Here is a 26,167-nt window from a genome sequence, read left to right on the forward strand (position 1 = left end):
CGTGTCCCTCTAGAAGGGCGGAATGCTAACCCCGTCGCCAGAATTGGCGAGGGGTTAGTATTCCAATTCGTATGACACCTTACTCGACATGTTTTGATAAAGCGATACCAGAGTTGGCAAATAACCGCGAGGATTATAATGCATTTAAGAGTATATGGTATGCGTTATCATGGAACAGCTATTGGGACTTGGTTCCGCAAGCTACAAACGGGCTCAGCTCATGCCAGAGCACCATCTCACATGATTCCAAGCACTCTGCCTTCAGGATTGTTAAGGCCTGCCATAGGAGTGACTGATAGGAATACATGTGTCCATTTTAGGGTTAGATATAGGTATACTATATCTAAAGCAAAGGGTGATTACACCACCTTGCCCCAGCTGTCGTGCAGCCAGTTGTGTCAGATTTAGATGGCCATCCAGGGGTGGCATAATACATGCTGCAGCCCCTGGTAGGCCCTGGGTACACCGAGGCCCTGGGTACAGGGACTGATAAGGTGGCCCAGTACCAATTGTTATATGCACCTAAGGTACACGTGTCAATTTAGTGAGAGAACAGCTAGGCTGTGGGTCTGATTAGCAGGCCCACAGCCAGGAAAGTCATAAACCAGTGAAGCAAAAAGCAAAAATCTGGGGTGATCATAGGATTGCAGACCCTACTCTCCTACAGTAGCCATTTGACTAGATGGCTGTATCGAGGTATTCGGTCACATGCAGGAATATCACTGCAGGCACTCCGAGATAGGTGGTCAATAGACCTAAATAGGTTATTTACCAATAAGGACTGGAATACCATATTCGCCTATCCAAGGAATATGTCACGCAATGCAAAGTTTAAATTTTCAACTTATGATTATGCATCGTGCATACTTGATCCCCTCCCCCCCACACACCCCACCCCCCCAAGGCAAAACGCAATGTATCCAACCACGTCGGACGCATGTCCACGGTGCAGGAGCCCTGGTATCGGTTTGTTGCATATGCTATGGAAGTGCCTGTGCTTACAACATTACTGGGTGGAAGTGCACAAGGCCCTAAGGGAGGTGGCCCTGGGAAGGTGGGGTGTATTAGCCGAACATTCACTACTGGGATTGGGTATGAATTCTAAAAGTGGCAACCCCACTTTCAGATTTGTCAACTTAGCGCTAATTCTGGCCAAGCATGAAATAACTAAACACTGAAAAACCTCTGTGGCACTGTTAGTGACTGAGTGGTATAGCGAGGTGGTGAGATGGGGCAAAGCAGAGAGCGCTGAGCTTAAGAGGGAAGAAGACAGGGGTCTGCACAAAAGCCTATTTCCCTAGAGTGGAACACGATACTGGAAGATTTTAAGGGAAAGAATTGAGAGATATACCAGGGGTCTGGAGGCTATAAAGCCCTGCAGTTATATATGGTCAAATGTGTAGGAGATGTCCAAGACATGTTAATAGTCTGTGTACGAAACATATTATACGCAAGAGAGTTGCTGCTAGACCGAACTTTGCCTGAATGTGTTGTATCTTTATACCAGTCATATGTAATTTCATAAGGGTTCAAATGGAGGAAGGGGGTTATTCAAGTAGTTATGTTAAGTGTCATGGCCCATGTTTCAAATTGTAAAATGTTGGTGAAATGTGCAATGCACACTACAAATGTACACACGGATCTGTAATTGCGTCAATATTTGTGCACTGTACGGCATATGTGTATCTTGACACTTATAAAAGTAATAAAATATGTTTAAAAAAAAAAAAAAGAGAAGGGTCGAGGATGGAGTTTTCTTCAATGAATTTCATTAGCTGGACATTGACGGTTTTCTCTGTGACTTTGCCACAAAAGGGAGGAGGGAGATGGATCGGTAGTTCGTGAGGTCCTTGGGATCTTCTAATGGCTTCTTGAGTAGGGGTCTGACTTCTGCGCTTTTCCAGTCGTCGAGAAAGATGCCGGTTTTAAAGGTGGCGTTGATGGTGCGTCGTAGTTCTGAGCGATGGCAGCAGATCTGTAAAAGATATGTGGGGGCAGAGGTCCTTGGGGGCTCTTGATTGGATGCCTTTCATGGTCGATGCGGTATCTTCGGTGGTGACTGGGGTCCAGGAGGTGATGGTGGGCTGGCTGGCGTTGCAGGAGGAAAGAGTATTTTCGGAGTCAGATGTCTGGTTGTTGAAGTTTTCGTAGAGGCCCTTGATCTTCAGATGGAAGTAGGAGCCAAGCTTGCTGCAGAGGTCCTGGGAGGGGGTGATATCTTTGGTTTCGTTGGGGGCTTTGGTGAATTCCTGGATCATGCTGAAGAGTTGCTGGAGTTGGTGAGGATCTTGTCTGGAAGAAAGTCCTTTTGGTGGATCTGATGCATTGGTGGTATTCTGTCATGGCGTTCTTATAGGTGGTCTGGTCTTCCGGGGTTTTGCTGTTTCTCCAGTTCTTCTCGAGACGTCTGCAGGTGCATCTGGATTATTGGAGGTCGGTGGTGAACCAGGTGACCTTCCTGGGAAGCTGTCTGTCTGGGTTACATAGGGTAGCAAGTTTGTTTGTGCAGTTAGTGATCTATCTGTGGAGTTCCTTGGTTGCCAGGTTTGCGTCGGTCGAGGTGGTGCGGGCTTCTCGGCTGAGGGTGGAGTTGAGTTGCTCCTCAGTGATCTTGCTCCAGTTTCTTCGTGGAGGGCGGGGTACGGGTTTGGGCGCTGTGGTCTTGTTGACGTGGAAATTAACTCAGTGGTGGTCCGTCCATGGGGGTTGCGTGTTGTGGCTGAAGTGGATGTTGTTGCTTCCTGCGAAGATGGGATCGATGGTGTGTCCTAGCTTGTGGGTGGGGGTGGTGACGAGTTGTTTCAGTCCGAAGCTGGAGAGGTTGTCCAGTATGTATCAAGGTCTTTGCCTTTCAGTGTTCTCCTTGGGGGCTCAAGCACTGGTGTAGTCGGTCTTGGGTTTTCTCTGGGCCTCTCCATTCCTCTATGGCCCAAAATCTCCTATGAGTCACTGGTGGATGTGGTGGCTTCCTGGGCTGAATCCAGGTTCTCTAAGGCCCAATGCAGGGCGCCCCAGGCCAATGTGATATATAACTGAGGGCCCATATCTTCATCCCTGATGGGGAGGCACTTGCCTTCTCTGGGCATCAGCAGTGCTCCCATGTCACCTACTGGACCGCCTGCAGACATCCAGTGGGATTCTCTTCCTCGTCTTCACTTTATCTGCACTGGGTCGTCTCACTTGGAGTACCGATGTGGCGTGGTTACCGTGTCCCCAGCCCACTGTGCCTCTGCAGGCTGCTTTGGGCCATGTCTTCACAAGTATCCCGGAACCCTGCTGCTCTCACCTCCTTCCTGACCGTGGGTGCGTTCTACTTCCTTTGTTCCTGCACCAAGTGTAGTCCACTGCTGTATGCTACTGGGTATATTTGGGCCACGTGGGCTGCTCTAAGTGCGCCATTTTCCTATCACCGGCCTCCTCTTCAGATGTCTCCTGGGTCGAATCTGGCATGCCTATTGGTAGCAATCCAAAGCCCCCTTGTCCGGTTGCACCACCCCTTTGCTCAGTTGGGCGTTGGCTGAGCATGTGCTGGATTATATAAGATATTTGCTCAGGACGCAGGTATTTGCTCAGGCTGTTGGCGGTGCTCTTCAAAACATCCATCACAGCCACCATCTTGGCACGCCTTATGCCGTCACACTGTTAAGCATGAAACTTTCAAACTGCAATTCATTTTGCATCAGCCGAGTGATTCCTATATATCTGAAAGAAACACGTTAGTGTTAGATTCCTTACCTTAGAATATCCCCAGGCGTCAGTCTGGATCCGGAAACTTTTGCGTAGCAGTACCCCTGCGTGTCGGTAGGCGTCGTCTGCAGGCGTCCCCTCCGGCTCCGCGTCCGTCGTCGGCGTCGTGCGCCGTGATGACGTCGCTGGAGTATATAGACGCCGCCTCCGCGCGCTGACGTCAGTTCTTCTTTTTTCCGCGCCAGTGGACGCAGATCTGAAGAGCAGTACTCCGGTCTTTTGACCAAGTTTTTCGATAGTTATTTCTCTAATTGTGCCTGATAGGATGCCTGGGTTCAAGCACTGTGATGACTGTGAGCGCACGATGTCGGTCACAGACCATCACCGCCTCTGTCTCCGGTGTCTGGGCCCGACCACGACGTGGACTCCTGTGTCGACTGCCGGGCCCTCACCAACAAGGCTAGGCGGGAGCGGTCCCGCAAGCTACTGGAGCTCCGGGTGTCGGCCCCACGTCGGGACCGGGAGCGGTCCCGGTCCGGCCGGAGGTCGAGAGAGCGTTCGAGGGAGCGGTCGCGGAGCCGCGCCGAGCGTTCCGGAAGTCGACACCACTCGTCAGGCTCATCAGGTAAGAAGCACAAGAAGTCGGGGCGTCGTCATCGTACCCCCGACTCCCCCCGACGCTCGCGCGATGCGGCCGGGGGCTCGGGTGACCAAAACCCCGCGGCTCCGCGAGAGTCGCCGGCGCGGCCTGCCTCATACCCTCCGGTCCCTGGGCACGGCGCGACGCCTGAGGAGATCGAGGCGTTCCTCATGGCCATGAGGGCGCTCGCTTCTCCGACGGGGCCTACGGCGCCTTCGGGCCCAGTGCTACCGTCTGGGGGCCCTGGCGGTTCGGGTGTCCCTGCCTCGGCGCCGTCGGGTGCTCCGGCCCCGGCGCCGCCGACGGCTCCGACCCCGGCGCCGCAAGGGCCTTCGGGATCGGCGCCGGCTGGTCTTCCGGCCTCCCCGGCGCCGTTGCCATCAGGGTTACCCCCGACGCCGCCCCCGCGCGGCGCCGGTTCTCCGGTGCCGGCTCCGGCCGGCGGCGGGGTTCCGGCGCCGGCTCCGGGCGGCGCCGTCCCCTTACCATCACCGACGCCGGACGCGGCGCCGGACGGGCGTCGCTCGACGCCGGTCCCGGCGCCGATGGGGCCCATGAACCCCGAGGAGCCGGTCTACATCGTTGACTCCGAATACGGAGAAGATGAAGAGTTCGGTGAAGGTTGGGAGGGGTCCGAGGACCCTCTGTCATGCGAGTGCCAGTATGACCCGGACTGGACAGGTGACTTGGGGGATGCCAGTGGTCTGGACGACTCTCCTAACCCTGGTTTGATCCCTCCTCCTTCCGTGGCATCGGTGGAGGGAGCTGCATATTCTGTGGTGCTGATGAGGGCTGCCAAGGCCTTACACCTTGAGCTCCCCGTCGCGGCCGTGAGGCCTAACATCCTCACCGAGGTCTTCAAACCGCAGTCATGCCCACAGGAGCCACTGCTGCCGTTTAATGAAGCCTTGTCAGACTTTCTGTTGGGCACGTGGTCCAGGCCCGCTTCAGGTGCGCCTGTTGATCGGAACGTGGCCAGGCGCCACCGTCCTTGTCCGGACGACCCCAAGTTCCTGTCTACCCACCCCACCCCTGAGAGTCTGGTGATCCAGGCCTCGACCTCCCAGTCCGCATTCCCGTCGGCCCCGCCCGACCGGGAATCCAAGAGGTATGACCAATTTGGCAAGAAGGTCTTCTCGTCCATTAGTTTGGGCCTGCGGTCTTGAAACACCGCTTGCCTCTTGGGCCGCTACACCCACTCTGTGTGGGATACGGTCGCGGAACTGCTGCCAGAATGCCCCATGGAGGTGCGGGCAAAACTCGGTCAGGCTGTGGCTGAGGGCCGAGATGCAGCGAAATATTCGATACAGTGTGGTCTTGATACAACCGACTCGCTGGGCAGAGCTATGTCAACGACGGTGGCGATTCGTCGCCACGCCTGGCTGAGATCCGCCAATTTTTCGGCAGATGTCCAGAATACATTGATGGACATGCCGTTTGATGGCTGTCACCTGTTCGGTGACAAGGCGGACCACGCGCTGGAACGCTTCAAGGACTCCAGGGTCACGGCCAAGTCCTTGGGTCTCTCGACCCAGCGTCAGCAACCGGGTTCGTTTCGTCCCTTTCGTGGCCAAGAAAGGGGCGCCCCCACACGTGCTGCCAGCCACGCGCCGCGACAATCCTTTCAACGCGGTGGCGGCCGTGGAAACCGCCGTGGTGGCGGTCGGGGACAACGGCGGGGTCAGACCACACCTTCCCCCGCAGCATCTACCCCAAAATCCTCCTAGTCCGTGCTTTCGGCCCCATGTGACGCCAGTGGGTGGCAGGGTTCGCCATCACCACGCTCACTGGCGCACGATCACTTCGGACAGGTGGGTGCTGCAAATCGTCCGAAGGGGCTACTCCCTCCCCTTCGAGACCTCTCCTCCAGCCATGCCACCGCAGAACCACTGTGTGTCGGGGGACCACTTGACACTTCTGCAGGAGGAAGTTACGGCCCTCTTGGCCAAGGGGGCCATCGAGCGCGTTCCTGGGCCAGAAGTAGGGCGTGGTTGCTATTCCCACTACTTTCTGGTGCCCAAGAAGGACAAGGGGGGCCTACGTCCTATCTTGGATCTAAGGAACGTCAACGGCTTCCTCCGGAAGGAGAAGTTCAAGATGTTGACGTTAGCTCAGGTCTTGGCTGCTCTAGACCCACAAGACTGGATGGTAGCGTTGGACTTGCAGGACGCCTATTTTCACATTCCCGTCCTGCCGGCCCACCGGCGTTACCTGCGGTTCACGGTAGGCCTGGAGCACTTTCAGTTTATCGTGCTCCCCTTCGGCCTTACCAGCGCCCCACGGGTGTTCACAAAGGTGATGGCGGTGGTCGCAGCCCATCTGCGCAGGTTGGGGGTTTCAGTCTTCTCCTACCTAGACGACTGGTTGTTGAAGGCGGGCTCGCCCCAGACGGTCGTCCACCACCTTCAGATGACGGCAGACCTCTTGCACGACCTGGGGTTCTCCATCAATGTGCCGAAATCACACCTGTGTCCCTCTCAAAAGCTCCTTTTCATCGGAGCGGTTCTGGACTCGGCGCAGTTTCGGGTTTATCCTCCGGAACGGCGGGTTCGGGATATTCAGGCTTTGATTCCCATCTTTCAGCCGCTATCCCGAGTTTCGGTCAGGTTGACGCTGCGGCTGCTGGGACTGATGGCTTCCTGCATCCTTCTGGTGCATCACGCCCGGTGGCGGATGCGGGCTCTGCAGTGGGACCTGAAGTTTCAGTGGGCACAGCATCAGGGCAACTTGTCCGACCACGTCTTGATCTCGGAGGGCACTGCGAGACAACTGCAGTGGTGGCTTACGGACCGCGATTGGGTCAGGGGCAAGTCCCTCTCCCTTCCCCAACCGGAGCACGTTGTCGTGACGGACGCGTCCCTCCAGGGCTGGGGTGGCCACTTGGGAGAGGCAGAGATCAGAGGCATCTGGTCTCCGGCGGAGTCCCGGCTCCATATCAATCTGTTGGAGCTGCGGGCGATTCGTCTGGCACTGAAGGCATTCCTCCCCTTTGTCAACGGGAGTGTAGTGCAGGTGTTCACCGACAACACCACCGCCATGTGGTACTGCAACAAACAGGGCGGAGTGGGGTCGTGGACCCTTTGCCAGGAGGCTCTGCGCCTCTGGCAATGGCTGGAACGTCAGGGCGTGACTCTGACGGTTCAACACCTGGCAGGTTCTCTGAACGCCAGGGCGGACGAACTCAGCCGTCGGTGCTCGATGGATCACGAATGGCGTCTGAACTCGGACGTGGCGCAAGGCATCTTTCTGCAATGGGGAGAGCCTTGGTTAGATCTATTCGCCACAGAAGAGAACGCGCAATGTCATCAGTTCTGCGCGTTGGAGTTTCCAAGACGGCACTCGCACGGCGACGCCTTTCGGCGCGAGTGGAGTTGCGGTCTGTTATACGCCTTTCCGCCTATACCACTTCTGCCCAGAGTGCTGAAGAAGATCGGGCGCGACCGGGCCCAAGTTATCCTTGTGGCTCCGGACTGGGCTCGAAGGTACTGGTATCCCGAGCTACTCAGCATGTCAGTCGGTCCCCCGATCCGCCTGCCCCTTCAGGAGGACCTTCTGTCGCAGCAGCAGGGGACGGTCCTCCACCCGAACCTGTCCAGTCTCCACCTCCATGCTTGGAGATTGAGCGGCGGCAGTTGAGGCCATTTGACTTGCCTCCTGAAGTCTGTGATGTTATTCTGGCAGCCAGGCGTCCCTCCACTAAGTCGGTATACGCCTGTCGGTGGAACAGATTTGTGGCATGGTGCACGGCAAAGGCTGTGGATCCTCTTTCTGCCCCTCTTTCGGAGGTTCTTCTGTTTCTTCTTTCTCTTGCCCAGCAGGGCTCTGCTCTGGGCACTATCAAGGGCTACCTTTCTGCCCTTTCAGCCTTTTTGAGGCTTCCTGATCAGCCTTCTTTGTTCAAATCCCCGATTGTAACTCGATTCTTGAAAGGCATCACTCACATGTTTCCACCTGTTCCGTTTGTGATGCCTCAGTGGGATTTTAACCTGGTTCTAACTTTCCTGATGTGTGCTCCCTTTGAGCCCCTTCATTCTTGTCCTCTCCGTCTCCTGACTTTAAAGACGGCTTTCCTGGTTGCCATCACCTCTGCCAGGAGAGTGAGTGAGCTCCAGGCTCTTTCTGTCCAACCTCCTTTCCTGTCCATTCATCCTGACAAGGTGGTTCTCAGGACTAGACCTTCTTTCCTGCCCAAGGTTGTTTCGGCCTTTCACATCGGGCAGTCCATCACCCTCCCTTCCTTCTTCCCGCCTCCGCATCCTTCAAAGGATGAAGAGCGGCTCCACCGTCTGGACCCAAAACGTGCGCTTTCATTTTACATGGATCGCACACGCCAGTTCCGGGTGGATGACCAACTGTTTATTGGCTACGTGGGTGCGAAGAAGGGACGGGCGGTCTGTAAACGGACCATCTCTCGATGGGTCGTTCTCTGCATCAAAGCGTGCTACTCTTTGGCTCGGAAGGAGCCTCCTGTTGGGCTGAGGGCCCATTCCACTCGGGCCACGGCGGCTACCACTACCCTGGGCCGGGGAGTCCCCTTGCAGGACATTTGCCAAGCGGCTACGTGGGCCTCGCTGCACACCTTTGCGAGGCACTACTGCCTGGACAGTCAAGTCCGGAGGGATGGCTTCTTTGGCCGTTCTGTCCTCCAGGACTTTCTGGTGTAGTTTTGTATTGGTTCGCAGACCCACCACCGGGGTTGGCATTGCTGGGGTATGTATTCTAAGGTAAGGAATCTAACACTAACGTGTTTCTTTCAGATGAACAAGTTACTTACCTTCGGTAACGATATATCTGTAAGAAACATTAGTTAGTGTTAGATTCCTTACCGAACCCACCCATCCTCCCCGTTCTGCGAACTGATACCTAGGGTTAAGGACATCCCTTTCAGGGCCCTAGTTTTACATGGCACCAGTGTTGGTTCTCTCATGGCTCTGCGTCTCCTGGCGCGGAAAAGCTGTGTGCAAAGAACTGACGTCAGCGCGCGGAGGCGGCGTCTATATACTCCAGCGACGTCATCACGGCGCACGGCGCCGACGACGGACGCGGAGCCGCAGGGGACGCCTGCAGACGATGCCTACCGACGCGCAGGGGTACTGCTACGCAAAAGTTTCCGGATCCAGACTGACGCCTGGGGATATTCTAAGGTAAGGAATCTAACACTAACTAATGTTTCTTACAGATATATCGTTACCGAAGGTAAGTAACTTGTTCTTCTGGACAATTTTAGAATCTATTCTCAGATACAGTTTTCGGTTACGCTCCTTTAATTTTCAGCCTTTTGTTTTAACTAGATCATGATTCCAAGTAGCTAGTTGGGGCGCAACAAGAGTATTGTCATAACTTGGAACTCTGTTTTGTTATAGTGAATATTGGCAACTGTGTGATATCTTTTGTTGTACTATTTACTGGTTTCCCTTATTACACTTTGAGTGTTTTTGAAGGATTCACAATTAGCTACAACAACACGGTAGGGTGTTAAAATATCGATTACAAAAATATAGCTGACATAAATATCGTTGTAAAAATATCGTTTACAAAAATATCGACACCCTATACTTAAACAGGTAAGTACATAAATATCGACTCCAAAATATCGTTGTAATTAATATAGATGTACAAAAATATCGACTTTTTAAAATAATTAAAATTACATTAAATGATAAATAAATATAAGTACTATTAACAAAATACATTACATTACTTTTATTTTTTAACTATTTCCAAAAAATTTACTACACTTTTTAATTATAAACTGAATAAATGTGGACATATAAATTGATTTTACACATTACTTTATATAACAACAATAATACATACATATAATTAAAATACCCCTTTACCCAAAAACCCAAAACTGACCCTGAACCCTAAAAATACCCCTTTACCCAAAAACATTTTCACTAAAAAAATCCTGTACACACACCTAAAATTAATTAAAAAATTAACATAATTAATTACATAATTATTATTCAATTAACTAATTGAAATTAATTATCTATTATTTATTACACTATTTATATTCATTTAAAACATTAATTAATCTATTATTTCATTATATTTAAATACCCCTTTACCCAAAAACTGAAAACTGACCCTGAACCCAAAAATACCCCTTTACCCAAGAACTGAAAACTGACCCTGAACCCTAAAAATACCCCTTTACCCAAAAACTGAAAACTGACCCTGAATCCTAAAAATACCCCTTTACCCAAAAACTGAAAACTGACCCTGAACCCTGAAAATACCCCTTTACCCAAAAACTGAAAACTGACCCTGAACCCTAAAAATACCCCTTTACCCAAAAACTGAAAACTGACCCTGAACCCTGAAAATACCCCTTTACCCAAAAACTGAAAACTGACCCTGAACCCTAAAAATACCCCTTTACCCCAAAACTGAAAACTGACCCTGAACCCTAAAAATACCCCTTTACCCAAAAACTGAAAACTGACCCTGAACCCTGAAAATACCCCTTTACCAAAAAACTGAAAACTGACCCTGAACCCTAAAAATACCCCTTTACCCCAAAACTGAAAACTGACCCTGAACCCTAAAAATACCCCTTTACCCAAAAACTGAAAACTGACCCTGAACCCTAAAAATACCCCTTTACCCAAAAACATTTTCACTAAAAAAATCCTGTACACACACCTAAAATTAATAAAAAAATTAACATAATTAATTTTAATAATTATTATTCAATTAACTAATTGAAATTAATTAACTATTATTTATTACACTATTTATATTCATTTAAAACATTAATTAATGTATAATTTCATTATATTTAAATTACTTCCCACCCTACTCCCCTATAAACCCACAACCCGCTACGGAACTATTAATACTAAATTCAACTGAAAATACATTATTAAATAATAATATACTACTAAAAATACTACTTTGACTACAAATATTCATTAAAAACACTACATTACTTATAATTATTTAAAAAACTATATTATTGTAAACTATGTTTTTGTAAACGATATTTAATACAACTATATTAATGTTAACGATATTACTTACCTGTCTGTCGATATTCTGGTCAGACGATATTTTTGTCATCGATATTTCTTCCTGTAGATATTTTTGCAGCGATATTTAGGTAAGTCGATATTTTTCCGACGATATTCCTGCTCTGTACCAACAACACAAATAACCACTTCTTACACTATTTGCTTTTGGTCTTGAAGTCTCAGCACATTTAAAATGTATTTCCATGTTTAAACAAATTTGATGTAACTTTCTTTTAGATAATGTTTTGTGTGTCCGCCATTCTTGGAGTGCTGAGATGGATCCGTTGTCCCATTGACATGAAAACAGCAGAGGTTGGTGGATTTGTAATTGGTTACACGTCCACGGGCCACCCAATTCTCCGTAACCCCTGCTCTGAACTGGTCCTGAAACTTCTTGACAATTTATTTATACTTATAAGGTAAGTCAGATTTATCTGATGTAAATTGCTTCTCAAAATAATTTTACATGTGTGTAACATGTTTAAAGCACTTGCGGGTTGCCCATGATTAACCAGCTTAATTGGTAAATTCACAAGAGTGTCCATCGAGGTATTCTTAATATGGTTCTAGGTGTGTAGGCTGACCTATCTCTTGAAAACCTTTGACTGTTGCACAAGGGCATTGTGTTGCATCTACTTGTTCCAATTTGTCATTTGAAAAAGACAGGTGAGTGTATGGCGCCTGTTATTGCTGACATATCATACCTCAGCAGAAAGACAGACTTTTTCTTCACTGGTTAATAAGTGGGTTTCAGGCATGATTGACTCGCCTCCATCGTCCAACAGCCATATGCTATTCTGCAACGAGTGAAAAACGAATGTGCCACATTGCTTTACATTGGGGTAATGTTCAGACAGCTTACTGTTTGCAAATGTGGACTTTACCTGTATTGTATTTGTGATATGCCTTCCTATTAATCTACTTGTTGGCTGGCCCTTTTGCTTGCATGAACTAAGATGTATACGAAATGATGGTAGAAAACGTTGTTCTTTAAGCCAGTTACTTACATCATACTTTTTTGTGATTGCTGTATTATTTTGAATGATAACATAAAACAAGAAAAATAATAAAATCAAAAATGTAAATGGATTCTTGATAGTGCTTAGTTACGCAAGTTAAAAAGTTTATTTTTCAGACCATCTTTGTTAGATGGTCTGAAAAATATTTTTTGTAATGAGATTTGTTCATCAACAAAATCTTCCTATACTTGGCACATTGGTAGAGATATACTGGCTTTTATAAATAAATTTAGGATACCTATAATAGAAAACTAGAATTACATGTAGGTAACTTTTGCTTCTGTATTTTGAGATTGAAGATGAGCTAGGAGCTGAACAATAGAGTCTTATTCAGCTCAGCATTTTCTGTCTGCTAATAAATCTGCTCTGATGCCTAAGTGTAGAATCTCACCTCTCTTATAGGATCGAGTTGGGCTCTTTGTTGAAGTCGGTAGGAGATTGATCAGGAATCTGTGACTCTCTGATTGTGTCCTTTCTTTTCTGACATGGTTTAATGCTTTTCTCTTATTGTCTTGACCGATTATGAAAGGAAGGATAAGCTGATAGACTATACACTTCTTTACATAATTATTCTCACCCTATTCTTGTATTTTCTACTTAACCATTGGAATGAGCTCTTTGTTCTCCCTTTCAGTGCCTGGAGGCGATAGGGATGATCCTGGAGAGTAAAATATATCTACTTTTTCCTACAGAGAATGCTGTCAATGCCACCATGTTAGACGATGCTGTTTGCCCAACTTTCAGATGGCTTTTTAATTATTTATTGTTTCACAAGTCACACTTCACTTCAGGCACCTTGCCTTCAATGACACTACACTGTTCAGAAGACACTTTGTCCTCCACATGTGTAGGTTATTTTGTCTCCGTAGAGTCTTTCAGAGCTGTAAAGATATTTTACATGTTGAACTTATAGTGAGCTGTAGTCATTACATGGCGCTGCAGATAGATGGGATCTATGCTAGAACAGCACCTTGAATTACCTGCACAGTTGGCAGTCTCAGCACAAAGTACTTACAGTCTGAGTGTCCTGCGTAGTAATGATGATATGGAGAAACAGATGCTTCTACATGTGTTTGTCCTGCTAATGCCAATGTTCTGTAGAGTGGAGGAGAAAGACACTTGTGGAGCTTTGTGATGCCAAGAGAGTCCTGTATATCTTAGTGTCTTTTTTATATTCTGTTCCCAGACCTGATGCATTGTGCGTGAGTATATGTAACATCATACATTTGGCTCACTTTCTAATAGTCATGTTCATAGCTGTTAAGTGGTCTGATCTCATGAATTACACTTTCGGCCTTTCCTGGCTTTTTAACCAAAATTAATTTGCATTCTGGGACTGATAGTTTCACTTGTTTGTTTATAAGATTAGGCTCTAACACCCTAGCATACGTAATGCCATTCTCCTAAACACCTGAACTTGCTGAATGTGTTACACATGGTTTGAGACTACTTGTCCTTTGTAAGTGATTTATGGAATATTTTCCAGAACTGATGGCTTCAGTCCATGCCAGTTATACTATTTCCGTCGTTATTTACGGTGATATTGCACAGCAGAGATGCAGATCTGTGTTTCTATTGGGACGCCAGATGTACTGTTTTACACTATTGTATAGTCTTGCTAGCTGTTGTTTACCAGTTCTGGTTTATACAATAGCTTCTTAACATGTCAAATTCTGTCTGTTAGTACAGCGGTTCTTAACCTTTTCACTTCTGTGGACCCCACTGAATCATTACTGGAAACTAGAGACTCCCACTGATCCGTTATTGGAAGCTGAAGACCCCCAGTCTAAACAATTTCTATAATGTTTTCTTCTAAACAATACACAATTTTACAAATACAAACATACACCAAAGAAAGAAATACTCAAATTATTAAATACTTTGCTTAATTCACAATCACATATAGAAAAACTTTTCACATTTTAATTTTTCTTCTTTATTTATATATACTTCATTAATCTGAATGTATTCATTATAATATTTCATTTGGTAACACAGTTGCAGACCCCCTGAGTAGGTTTCGTCGACCCCCAGGGGTCCTTGAACAACATGTTAAGAACCACTGAGTTAGAATATAGTTGATGGGCACTGGCACTGAGCAGGGTGACTGTAGTTAGTTGAAACGAGTTGTAGGAATTGACAATTGGCCAACATGATGGGCTGACTTACCCTATCAATGCCTGCAGATTCTGTCCTGCTGAAAGTGACTCCCAACAGCTCTGCATCTCTTCGCCAGCACAACTGTTAGAGCCTTGCTAAACTTTGCATCAGCGGTTCTTTGATACAGCGGCGTAGCAATCAGCACTGTCCGTGGGATGGGCAGACCTAAAATATACACAAAACTGAATGGGTGTCTTAGTAGCATCAAAGCCTGACCTTTGCAAGGCTTTTGCTACACTTACATCTTCTAATCCCACATCTCAACACACAATGTTTCCAAAACAAGTAACACACAAGATGTATCAACAGCAGATTCATGCCACAGTGTGAAAGGTCATTCAAAAGGCAGCTTTCATGTAGCATTAAACACATTCAGAATGCCTCAGTAGTAACACTGTCTTTTGAATGTAAGGTTATTTACAAACTGGTAAAGGTATTGATTAAGCACACTTACACCCACCAACTGTATATTTCCTCATCCAACACTCAAGCCATCCAAGCAGCACTGAGTGCCTTGCCCATTGAGTGTGTATTTGTCCAGTGGCACTAGCCACAACCAGTGAAACTGCGTCTGTGCATAGGACCGTATGCACCTGGCAATCACTTAACTTGTTAAAGTGCACATATAGCATATACCACATCCATACCTTCTAAAATATGCATACCTGACTCTGCCATTTACTGCAATGGTGAGCCAAGCTCACTGAAGTTGCCTTCCATCTGTCTTTTATGCATCAACCCTCTGCCTGATCACAGGCTCTTATCGCCATATACTGCTGCATGTGCGCAATCTCTACAGGCCATCTCTTGGGCAATGTAACACTACATTTTTATTCCTCGCTACATTAGGTTTGTCTCATCTCCTCCAACTCTACCATTACTCAAGAAAACATGCTAAATGAACATCTCTAGTTGCGTGTGACAGTACATGTACATTCATGGACTGCCTAAGCAGTGACATTCGCATGGGATTGGTTCATGAGCCTTCTACAGTCACATGGCCGTATTTGCATCTTACAGCTCAAAACAAATGAGGCTACACACTCAAAACTACCTCCCAATTGAGGTGGGAGGATCAACAAAACCCTAATAAACTAAATACATAAATAAATTATTTTCACCAAGAAGCAAGATTGAATAAAAGGAAAAACTACAGTCTGTGCATGCCTTAAATGTAAATTCCTTATGTGTCGGTTGTTCGTATGCATCAATCTTATTTCTAGAAGTCATGATATTCACATAATTTAAACGTTATTTATAAAGTTAATTTCAAAATTAAAATGTTAATGATTAGTAGGAATTGACAGTTGTACATACTTGTGTGTGTGTGTGTGTGTGTGTGTGTGTGTATGTAGTAAAACCATGCATTTATTTACTCCTATAAAAACTCCAACCAAAATGAATACAAGACAGTGGGGACAGTAGCACACAAAAGCAAAGTTGCAAGAGATGCTATAAAAACAACTGCACACATACAACAGTGTATAAAAACCTGTAGGAGGTAAGAGGATGTCTGTACATGAATAAACCTCTCACAGTTCAGTGGGCCAAAAGTTTCCTAAATCGATCAAAGTCAATGTTTTAGTCCTTAAACTTTTACCTTAAACTTTTACTTTTAACTTTTACCATGAGGACAGTGCATTATATTCAGGAAAGTCATCCTCGCAAACAAAAAATGACCCATTGGAAGTTATTATTTCAGCCCCTTGTACAATTACGTTAGTTATCTACCTGACATTGTGATCATACTTTTTCAATTTAAAAAATAACAATTCACTTGAACTAGGTATTAGATATTATACCAGAATACCACAATTCATTAGTGCTAATTGATAGTATGTAAACCTATCTATAAACACTTTAAACATTTAGTCTTACAATAAACTTACTAAAGGTAAACCCTCTATTACAATTAAAACATAACTGACAACACTTTTTACAAAAATAAAAACCTTTTAAAAAAACAGCTATACTAAAATCAAATTATTAGACAAGAAGTCTATCAAATAAGAGAATAGAAAAAACACAAATGATTGACAAAATACACTATTGAAAACAATTGTGCATATAAAGCAGCATGTAAGACCATTATAAACATCTCACAATTCACATGTCAAAAGTTTTGCTTACTATGTCAAAGTCAGTGTTTCAATCCTTACACTCTAAACACATCCAGTGCAACTGCCTCCTATGCATGGGACCATTTCCTCCTCTAAACACTTGAGTGCATAAATAGCATACAGCACATCCAAACGTATTATAATGTGCATACCTGACACCACCATGTACTGCTGTGCCAAAGCCAAGCCCACCATTTACTGCTGTGCCAAATCCAAACTCACTGAGGTAACCTTCCATCTTCTAACTCTTATCCACCAGCCATCTGGCTGATCACTGGCTCATATCACCATACACTACTGCATGTGCACAATCACTACAGGTAATAAAGGCACAAGTGAGCCCTATTTCGGGGGGGGGCCGGGGGGGGGGGGGGGGGGTAGTGTAGCCCTTGACTTCCACAGCAATAGTTACAAAAAACCTTCACTAATATGGTTTAGAATGTGAAATATGAATTTATTATTTCACAAGGAAAACGTCTTGCTTCTAACAATTTTCTGAATGAATCTTGTAACAAAGTGCTCTTAAAAGTGTGATAGCAGAGTGAAAGTGATAAACTGAATGAATGGTGTGCAAGTGCTATACTTAATGCAAGTATTTATATCTGATTTATAAGGACATTTGGAAGTAAAATCAAACACTCCCACTGGGAGTGTAAAGGTCAATTAAAAAAAAATAGTGGATTGTAGTAGTTGTCTATCGACTTTTCGACTCCAATGCACAATTATTTATAGATGGGTCATCATCAAGGCAGAAAATATACAGAGGAGACACCATAGAATTGTGGTAACAATTTCACAATCAAGGATGGGTGTATGACTTTTTCATGGAAAACATCATGAATTCTGCATGCTTGGGGAAGGCTTTTTATTAGTGTTGGCCGCAAGTGAGAATGCCCTGTTAAGCATCAACATCTGTCAATTAATGAAGAATGGAATGCGGAGTTTGCCGGCCGGGACTTGTCTCTTTGGCCGTGGATCACTACAGACCAGCTGTTGATCAACATAACACTACATGTATATTCCATGCTACATTAGGTTTGTCTCACTTTTTTCAGCTTTGCCACCATTCAAGAAAACATGCTAAATTAACTTCTCCAGCTGCAGATGACACTACATGTACATTTATGGACTTTCTGACGAGCGGCGATACTGTATGAATCGTTCTCAAGACTCCTACAGCCACGTGGCCATATTTGCTTCTTACTGCTCAGATCAAATGAGGCCACAAACTCAGAAATATCACGCAATTGCTAAGAGGCGAGGGCAACAAAACCCTAATAAACTAAATACCTAAATAAAGTGCTTTCTCCAAAGCTGTAGTTGCTGGCTCCAAGGACCAAGATTAAATAAAAAGAAAAGCCACAGTTTGTGCCTGCCTGAAATGTAAACTCATGTACCTGTTCACATACATTAATCTTATTTCCAGAGGAGTCCCTTTGTGATAGTCTCATAATGTATACTTTATTTATAAAATGAATATTAAAAAATACAAAATTATAATGATTAGTGGATCTTTTCAGTTGTGTACACACCCACAAATATATGTTAAAACTAAAAAAAAATGTATTGATATAAACATTCCAACCAATATTAATGCAAGACAATGAGGACAGAGTTGCACACAAAACTAAGTTTAAAAAGACACTTTTAAAACTACTGCCCACACAGTGTATAAGAACCTGAAGGGGATAAGGGGAGCCTTATACTTCAATAAACCTCTCACAGGTCATTAAGCCAAACCTTTATTTAATCAAAGTCAATGTTTCGATCCCTAATATTGTCTCTTGTACTTAGCATCATTAAGAAGGCAGCACAATATACTTGAGAAAGACATTATCCTACACACAAAAAATGACCCATTGCAAGGTACGATTCAAGCACCTTTTACAATTATGTTAAAAGCATACCTGACTTTATGATCATACTATTTCAATCTAATTAGATTAATGAAAATCAGCTTCTTGACCTTATTCCAGAATTCCACAGTTCAGTACTACAAATGGATAGTCTGTAAACTTATGCATAAACGCATTAACATTGGTTTTACAATAAACTTACTGTAAATAAGCAAGCCATTTCTATTACAAATATTCGAACAAAAACCTTTCACAAAATGAAAAGCATTTTAAGAAAACGGCCATGCTAAACATATTAAGTTTATTATACGAAGGGAATATCAAATAGTTAGAAAGAAAAGGAAAAAATACGAATGATTGACAAAAGACACCAATAAAACAATTGCACTTATAAACCAGTGTGCAGGAACATTTGTAAACTTCCCACAATTCAGTTTTCTAAACGTTTGCATACCTGTCAAAGTCAGTATTTCAATCTCTAAATTGTTTCTTGGACTCGGGACCATCAACAGGCCAGTGCAGTGTACTCTACATAATCATATCCTCACAGCTAGCAAATAAATAACATATTGTAAGTTACAACAGCAGTCCCTTGTATAAAGTACTAAGTACCATGGCCAACATTGTGATCATGCCTTTTCAGTAGAATTTTTAAAAACCGAAAATCAATGTTTGAACATAGTTTCGGATATTACAATACAAATGATTATTGGGAAGTGATAGTCTGTAAATCCATGCATAAACACTTAAATAGTTAGGCTTATAATATACCAGCCAATATGTTAAAAATAATGAATAGCAACCTTTGAGAATTAGTAGTTAACCTATATTACGTTTTTTAAACATAAACATCTATCAAACAGAAACAGAAGAAAAAAACATAATTATGGCATTATAACTCAATAAAACTTAGATGAACAATTAAAACTGATTCCATTGAACATACTTAACTATCTAACCTCATGGTAACATCCACAAATTGTATTTCCTCTAATAATGTAATCATAAATGAACAAGAAAAAGTAGTATATTTTAAGAAACAAGAACACAAGTGACAAGGGCAATGAATTAAAATGGGTGTAAAATCCCAATTATATTTGCAGATCACAAACAAAATTTTCAATATTTGTAATAATAAAACCAATGGCTATTTTGAACGGGAAAAGGACCATTTTGTATTCCAAGAATGTAAATCTTCAAGATATGCAAAGGTCTCTACACTGCCCAGGACTCGAGTTAAAGAAATGTAATTCTTCCTTGAAAGATACAATAACATATATAGAAGAAAGCATTGGAAGAGCTCTACAAGGTAGTGCAGCTAGAGATTGTAACAGAAATCACTAAAGGCCTTTAATTCATTGTGAATGTTATTTATATTAGTTATCATGTCAGCAATGTCATGCATACACAGTAGTTCACTTTGGTGACGTTCATGCCAGTAGAGAAGTAAAAGTGTCTCCTGAACCAGCAACTCGAGTCAATAAAAAACATAAAACCAGCCATTAATATTAAAACATTATGGACAGCAGTCTTTCACAAACTTTAAAGTCCTTTTCAGATAATATAACCAACTGTTTTGAAATGTTTATGTAGTGTCTCAGCTCTGATGTTGAAATGAATATGTAATGTTGAATACTGTAAACGTTGATGTTAATTCAGCGGTGGAATGTATATCATTCACAGTGATATAGTGTCAGTATATCAGTTTCAAGCTAAATGAATTGTAATCAATGTTTTTCTATTGCATTGTATGGCTGGTGTTTTCGTGCCTTCATTTTGGGCATTGTTTCCTTTGTGAGAAGTGTAAGGGCCTGTGTGGTATATGGGTGTGATGGTAAATGCTTATCTTCCGACTTTTTACTGATGAGATCAAACTAAGCCTTAATGTAGTGCGCCTCAAAATTGGTTCTCAGTCCTACTGCATGCAATATTACTGTGTGTGACATGACGACTGGCTTCTACTATGCAGGTCAGAACACCTCACCCAGCTCAAACCTTCCTAAGTGTTGGAAACTAGAGTTCACCACCTAAACACAGATTGAAAGAAAACCATTGAGGTCGTTTTTAATAATCAAAGTTAATAGATGGTTGGCAGGTTATATGTTCCCATCTTCAATTACACGGAAGGGAACAATGCTGCAAAGTTTAAATAATAAAAATTAATGTGTTTTTATATTGCACTTGCTACCAAAGAGTTTGAGGTTTCATACCTCTGTAAATGAAAGAAGTTGCTACCAGCCACCCAAATGATACTCATGTTGTCAAACTCAAAAAGGATGAACGACTCAGTCTTCTCTGCTGGAATTTGAACCTATATGCAGTGCACACACCAGAACAAGGAATTCAGTTACTTAACTTGCTGGCATAGTCAATGTTCTGGACCACATGTCCACTGGGTATCCTGAACTATCTCTTCTGCACTTTACACCTTCTATGTGTGCTTTCAATGTGACTCCAAGTGCATACATTCGGTGCCCTTGAGCTTGGACACACGTTGGCTAAGGTAATGGTGCACTTAGTGTGTGCCCACATAGCGTGGTGCACATCCATGTAGTCGGTATACAATTGGTACACATGGATTACACATTCATGCTGAGCACACCCCAAGGTGTACATAGAGGCACAAGCCTAGGCAACGTACATTTTCATATACACATATGGATAGTGTCACCACCCTTATTTGCATCGGGAGCCACAACAGACATTGAAGCTCCTGCTACTACTGTACAGCAGGGTCGACAATCACACTAGTGAATGGAATTACTGCCAAAAATCATGAAACTGCTTCTCCCATCAAGCATGAAAGTTCAGAGCGCATCAATAAGACTAAAAAACACGTACACTACAGGGATTTTGCTCAGTATCTAATATGGTCTAACATACTGAAAAATGCTCTTTGTCCCAACATTGAGACAAGATAAAAGCTGGGTCATAAGCCTGTCGTATGCCGCAACCAAAACAATTAGATGGCATAATGTGATGAAGCGACGGCCCAAGGTGACAGACCATCAAAATATCAATTGTGGACACTCACTGGACGTGGAAATTGGAAGGTGTTGGAGGGATGAATAAAGCACTTGGTGAGTACTTTTTTTATTCGCTTCAATCATATCATACCCAAAACTATCAAGTTGTGAGCATGACACATGGTAGGAGGCAATAGCTGAGGTTGTGGTACACCACAATCTCAAGTCAAGGATCTTTACTGGGGCATCATATCTCAATGGCACAACCTCAGTCCATCCACCGTAGCTTTGTCACACCAGAACAAGTGCACCTTGCAGGCCACTGTCCATCACGGTGTACCACTTCCACAACAGAATATGCACCACATTCTACACCTGTCTTTCTGAGCCATTCTGCACCCCACACACACATACAAAGATCTCTGCACTGCATTCAGAACTCCTTTTGCCTTGTCATGGCATATTCAGTAGTCTGCTGCTTGTTTTCCACACTCAGACACTGGTATTTGACCATTATGCACACACCCATTGACCAAGTTGGTCGACACATTTGTTAACTGTATAAAGACTGCAAAAATGCATGCACTAACTGCACCTTATGCCTTGCAGATGCAACGGAGAAAGGTCATGACAGTGCCAGCTGCTGTGAAGAAGAAACCTGTCTTCAGTCCATGACTCAGCCACTTCACATAACTCCATACCTGGAATGCTTAGTTCAGCCTTCACCCTACCGTCACTCCAGTGAAACTACTATTCATTATGGGGCATTGCCCTGAACTGCTGCAAAATATAACTACAACCCCACCCACTGTACCACAAGTGAGTGTATCACCTTCCCTTTCAGCAGTGTCTGAGACAGCAGGACAACAAACAACATTGCTACAAATATTGCATAAAAGGTCATGATTGTGGACAGTTGTAACCCCCTCATGCAGGCCAAGCAAGCTACTGTACAATAGCAGCAAATATTCTGAGCTATCATCTGCACAGCCTACAGAGGAATACGTTTTGATCGCCCACTTTCTAAAGAACTTTCCATTGCTTATAATAGAATCTTAGAAAAATGTAGACGGTGCAGGCACGATGCACAGCCATTACCTACTTAGATTATACAATAGCTGCAGTGGGAGGCAACAGTGTGAAGGTCTTTTGGAGGACACCCCTGTCCTCTACTGGTCTCTTCAGGACAAAGCATACAGCAGTCAATACCTAGTTGTTCTAGGATACTCGCATAGGGTAAGGTTCCTCAACTACCAGGGAGCACAGTTGTCCAAGTGTGTTTGGGGGGGCGGGGTAGCTTCATCATCACGATCGTCATCACTGTAAGGTTGAGGTTCCTAGTTTGTGAGGGCCATACTCTGTGTTCACATTTGCAGGGACCTAACAAACATCACTCTTTGAGAGTACATGCACTGGGAAAAGCCTATATGCGCTTAACTCCTGAAGGTAACAGGAGCCAAGTCATAATAGCTGCGGAAGCTAAGGCCTATCATTAAAGCCAGAAAGCATTCATGTGGTAGTGAAGGTAACAAAGGCCGCAAATTGTTATGTTGAGGAGAAGGATATTATGTTAGGGGAGGTGGCAGCACAGTTTTGCCAAGCAGCACCTTGGGTTAAGGATTGTGTAAGTGTTCCAACACATGCGTTCTTATATCTCTGTTTCCACGAGTTGCTTAATTTTTTTGCATTCTTGTGCACATCATGTTTTAGGTCTTCCATTTGTTGCATCGTGCACCTAGGAATGTTTTCCGTCATTATCAACGTTATTGTGATGGTGGGGGTTTGGTTCAGTAGCATGGATACATCGAGAGCAATAGAAGTTTTGTGTAGCATGCAGAACAGTGATGTGGCACACTGAGTTGGGGATACCTTTGAGTGCAAGCCGCCACCTGGTATGTATCTAGTTTTAATGTGGAAAACCGTAAATCTCAACTTCTATTATGGTGGTGATGAATTGTGCTGTAGAATCAGTAGCCAATTGTTGATTGCCATCCTAATTTGCAGAGAGTGACCCAATGACATGGTCTAAAAGGCTATGTCGCAAAGCAGTAATATGTGTAGCGTCATTACTTTATTGAGAGCTACATCCCACCACAGTAGTGTGTTACCATCACGTCAGTAATCTGGAATACCATAGTGTTAGGGATCCCAGGTGCCAGCCATGCACCTAGCACCCAGAATGCATCTGAGTTTCATTTGAGGTCCATGTTGATTCTGTATTGCATTTTTATGTTGCAGGACATGACTTCTATTGATTTTAATACATATCTGTAATCAATGACCACCAGCACATCTGGGAACCCTACTGTTTTAAAGTTATTAACACCATCGCTGCTGCAGCAATTCTCCTCATATGCTGACTCTTATGTTTTCCAATTGTTAATGACGAGCTCAGCTCGTCATCAGCACAGCTCAACCGTGCATCATGACGAGCTGTGCTCGTCATGAGCAGCGAAGGAGTTAATTGTGTTCACTGTGACAGGAGCTTTAGGAAATTGAATATACTTGCAAAAGAGTGAGAGGATAACTGTGAGCACCTGCTGCAGAATGTAGAGACAGAGGGTGTCATCTAGAATGTTGCGTGTGGTATTTACTCCATCAGTTGACAGAGTAAAATACTTTGCTGTCCTGACAGAGTACCTGTGCTCTGCATTTAGAAATATCCATTGGCACTGCAGACATCTCTAGTCATTGACAGGAACCGCCATCACAGCAGTTCCTGTCAAAATGGTAAAAGATTGAAGGACACCTCAGTAAAACATGACACCCACCCGCAAAATCGTTACCAAGTTTATGCTTTTGAAAAAAAACAACATTCCAAATCAGGATTTTGATTTTTAAAAGCATAAAATAATGACCTTCGCACCTTAGGTGTCTCCTATAGTGTGAGGGTTGTTATTATGTTTGAGGCATGTATGGCTGTAGATGCACAAGCTTTGCATACTCCTGTCATCTAGTGTAAAGATGTGTACAAGTTGTTTTTATTCTAAGAAGCCTTTTGAGTCACTAGGTAGAGTGACTCCTCGTGGCGATAGTGCTCATGGGCATCAATTTCGTTGTCAGATTTTCTTTTCCGCTGTCGAGTTCAGACGGGTGTGCCTACACTCTGGTTGAACACCATCACAATGTTCTTTTTGGTTGTTATAACACGTTGGTATTGTTTTCAATCACCTATTCCATTCTACATATTCAGTTATAGCGCCGTCGTTCATCGACACGAGTCGTTTCAACTGCAGCGCCTATGGGCCTCGCCCATCAGAGTTTTTTCACTAGTCACCCTCAAGTTCCTAAATAATGCCTTGCTGGTTATGGAACAGACACCCTTCTGTTACTTCCCTCGCTGCCATACGAAGTATCACCAAACAGATCTACACCACGTCTGTAATCTGGGTTTGTCACTCGAACACAGGGAAGCGGATTTTGATGATTGCTACTCCTTCCACTCCAAGAAAACTCTGTGAGACCGTTGAGCACGTGGGTTTGAGATGTTGAGGAGGAGCATCGAGGTCACGTCAGAGAGCTTCGGTTAGGAAGATATTAGAGAAGAGGAAGAACACCGTCAGTTGTGGAGGAGGAAATGTTATCTGTTGGAGGCAGTTTCAGCTCTGATCTGGAGGTTGGAAAAAATCACACCGGCACAGCAGTCCATGAGTACGGTACCCCCTGTCCCTCAACATCGTCTTGAACAGTCTAAAACACTCCACCTCTGCAACACTAAACCAAGGCCCTTGGTCCACCACTGCCTTATGGCTATGGTCAGCACTGAGCACCTTGTTCAGACGTCCCACCCTTCGGATCGGCGCCGAAATGCCAGCCAAAGCCTTTGACATCCAGCACTTCGGTGCCTAGCTGCATGTCGACGACCACCGCTTTGCCGAGCGGAACTTTGTTACCAAAATCTAGGTCGGATCCGAAAAACGTCCAAACTGACTTCCAAGGCTGATACTGGCAAACCAGTGGAGCTCATTCTCCATAGACTCCAAAACAGCCGGATGCCAAGCAAAAACAATTTTTTATCCAGTCTCACACTGGCCGCATTCTCGCTTAGCCTTCGACTTAAATAACTCTGCCCCCAAAGAGATGGCTTTCTTTCCAGAAGGCTCTGGGCTTACCAATACACCAGAAAAAGGCAGTCAAGGCCACCAGCCCAGTGCCTCCTCATCCACCACCTCCACCATCCCCACCTCCTCCATTACCACCAACTTCACCTCACCCTCTATGGAAGACCCACTAGATATTTCACCTCATTGGTCTCCACAGGATGAAACAGCTGGGCATGGTGGGCACAGGACAAGTTTGGGACACAACCACACACTGACCCCTGGCATACATATAGTATTGATCCTCCAGAGGACACAGATCCTAATTTATATTCTGCACGTCCATCCCCTCCTCATGATTCCAATGCATATCAGGAACTTATAGACAGAGCTGCGGCGTTTCACGACGTGCAGCTACATGAAAAACCAGTAGAAGCGGATTTCCTTTTTGAGGCTCATCCCTTCACAGATAGGGCTACACAGTATCCCCCTATCTTAAAGATTGTTAAGACACACTGAGGACAACTTTAAAGACCCTAGGGTTATCATGCTGAAGGTAGATAAAAAACATAAGGCCTCTGCATCAAATTCCATTTACATCAAGGGCCAAATGCCACCAAACTCGCTTGTCATCACTACTAATTGCGAGCGTTCTAACTC

The 26,167-nt window shown here is 44.6% G+C and overlaps 1 protein-coding gene across 2 annotated transcripts in view; it reads left to right on the top strand.

Annotated features, from left to right (window-relative positions):
* The window catches only part of LOC147706850 (exportin-5-like), a 2,308,032-nt gene that overhangs the window by 1,074,260 nt on the left and 1,207,605 nt on the right, over window positions 1-26,167 (top strand). For both annotated transcript variants that reach the window (XM_086926017.1, XM_086926018.1), the window contains exon 20: window positions 11,584-11,765. In XM_086926017.1, the coding sequence (XP_086782143.1) occupies window positions 11,584-11,765 (182 nt within the window). The remainder of the gene's footprint in view (window positions 1-11,583; window positions 11,766-26,167) is intronic.

The sequence above is a fragment of the Lissotriton vulgaris genome, chromosome 6 (genome assembly GCF_964263255.1).
Source record: "Lissotriton vulgaris chromosome 6, aLisVul1.2, whole genome shotgun sequence".
NCBI classification, from domain to species: domain Eukaryota; kingdom Metazoa; phylum Chordata; class Amphibia; order Caudata; family Salamandridae; genus Lissotriton; species Lissotriton vulgaris.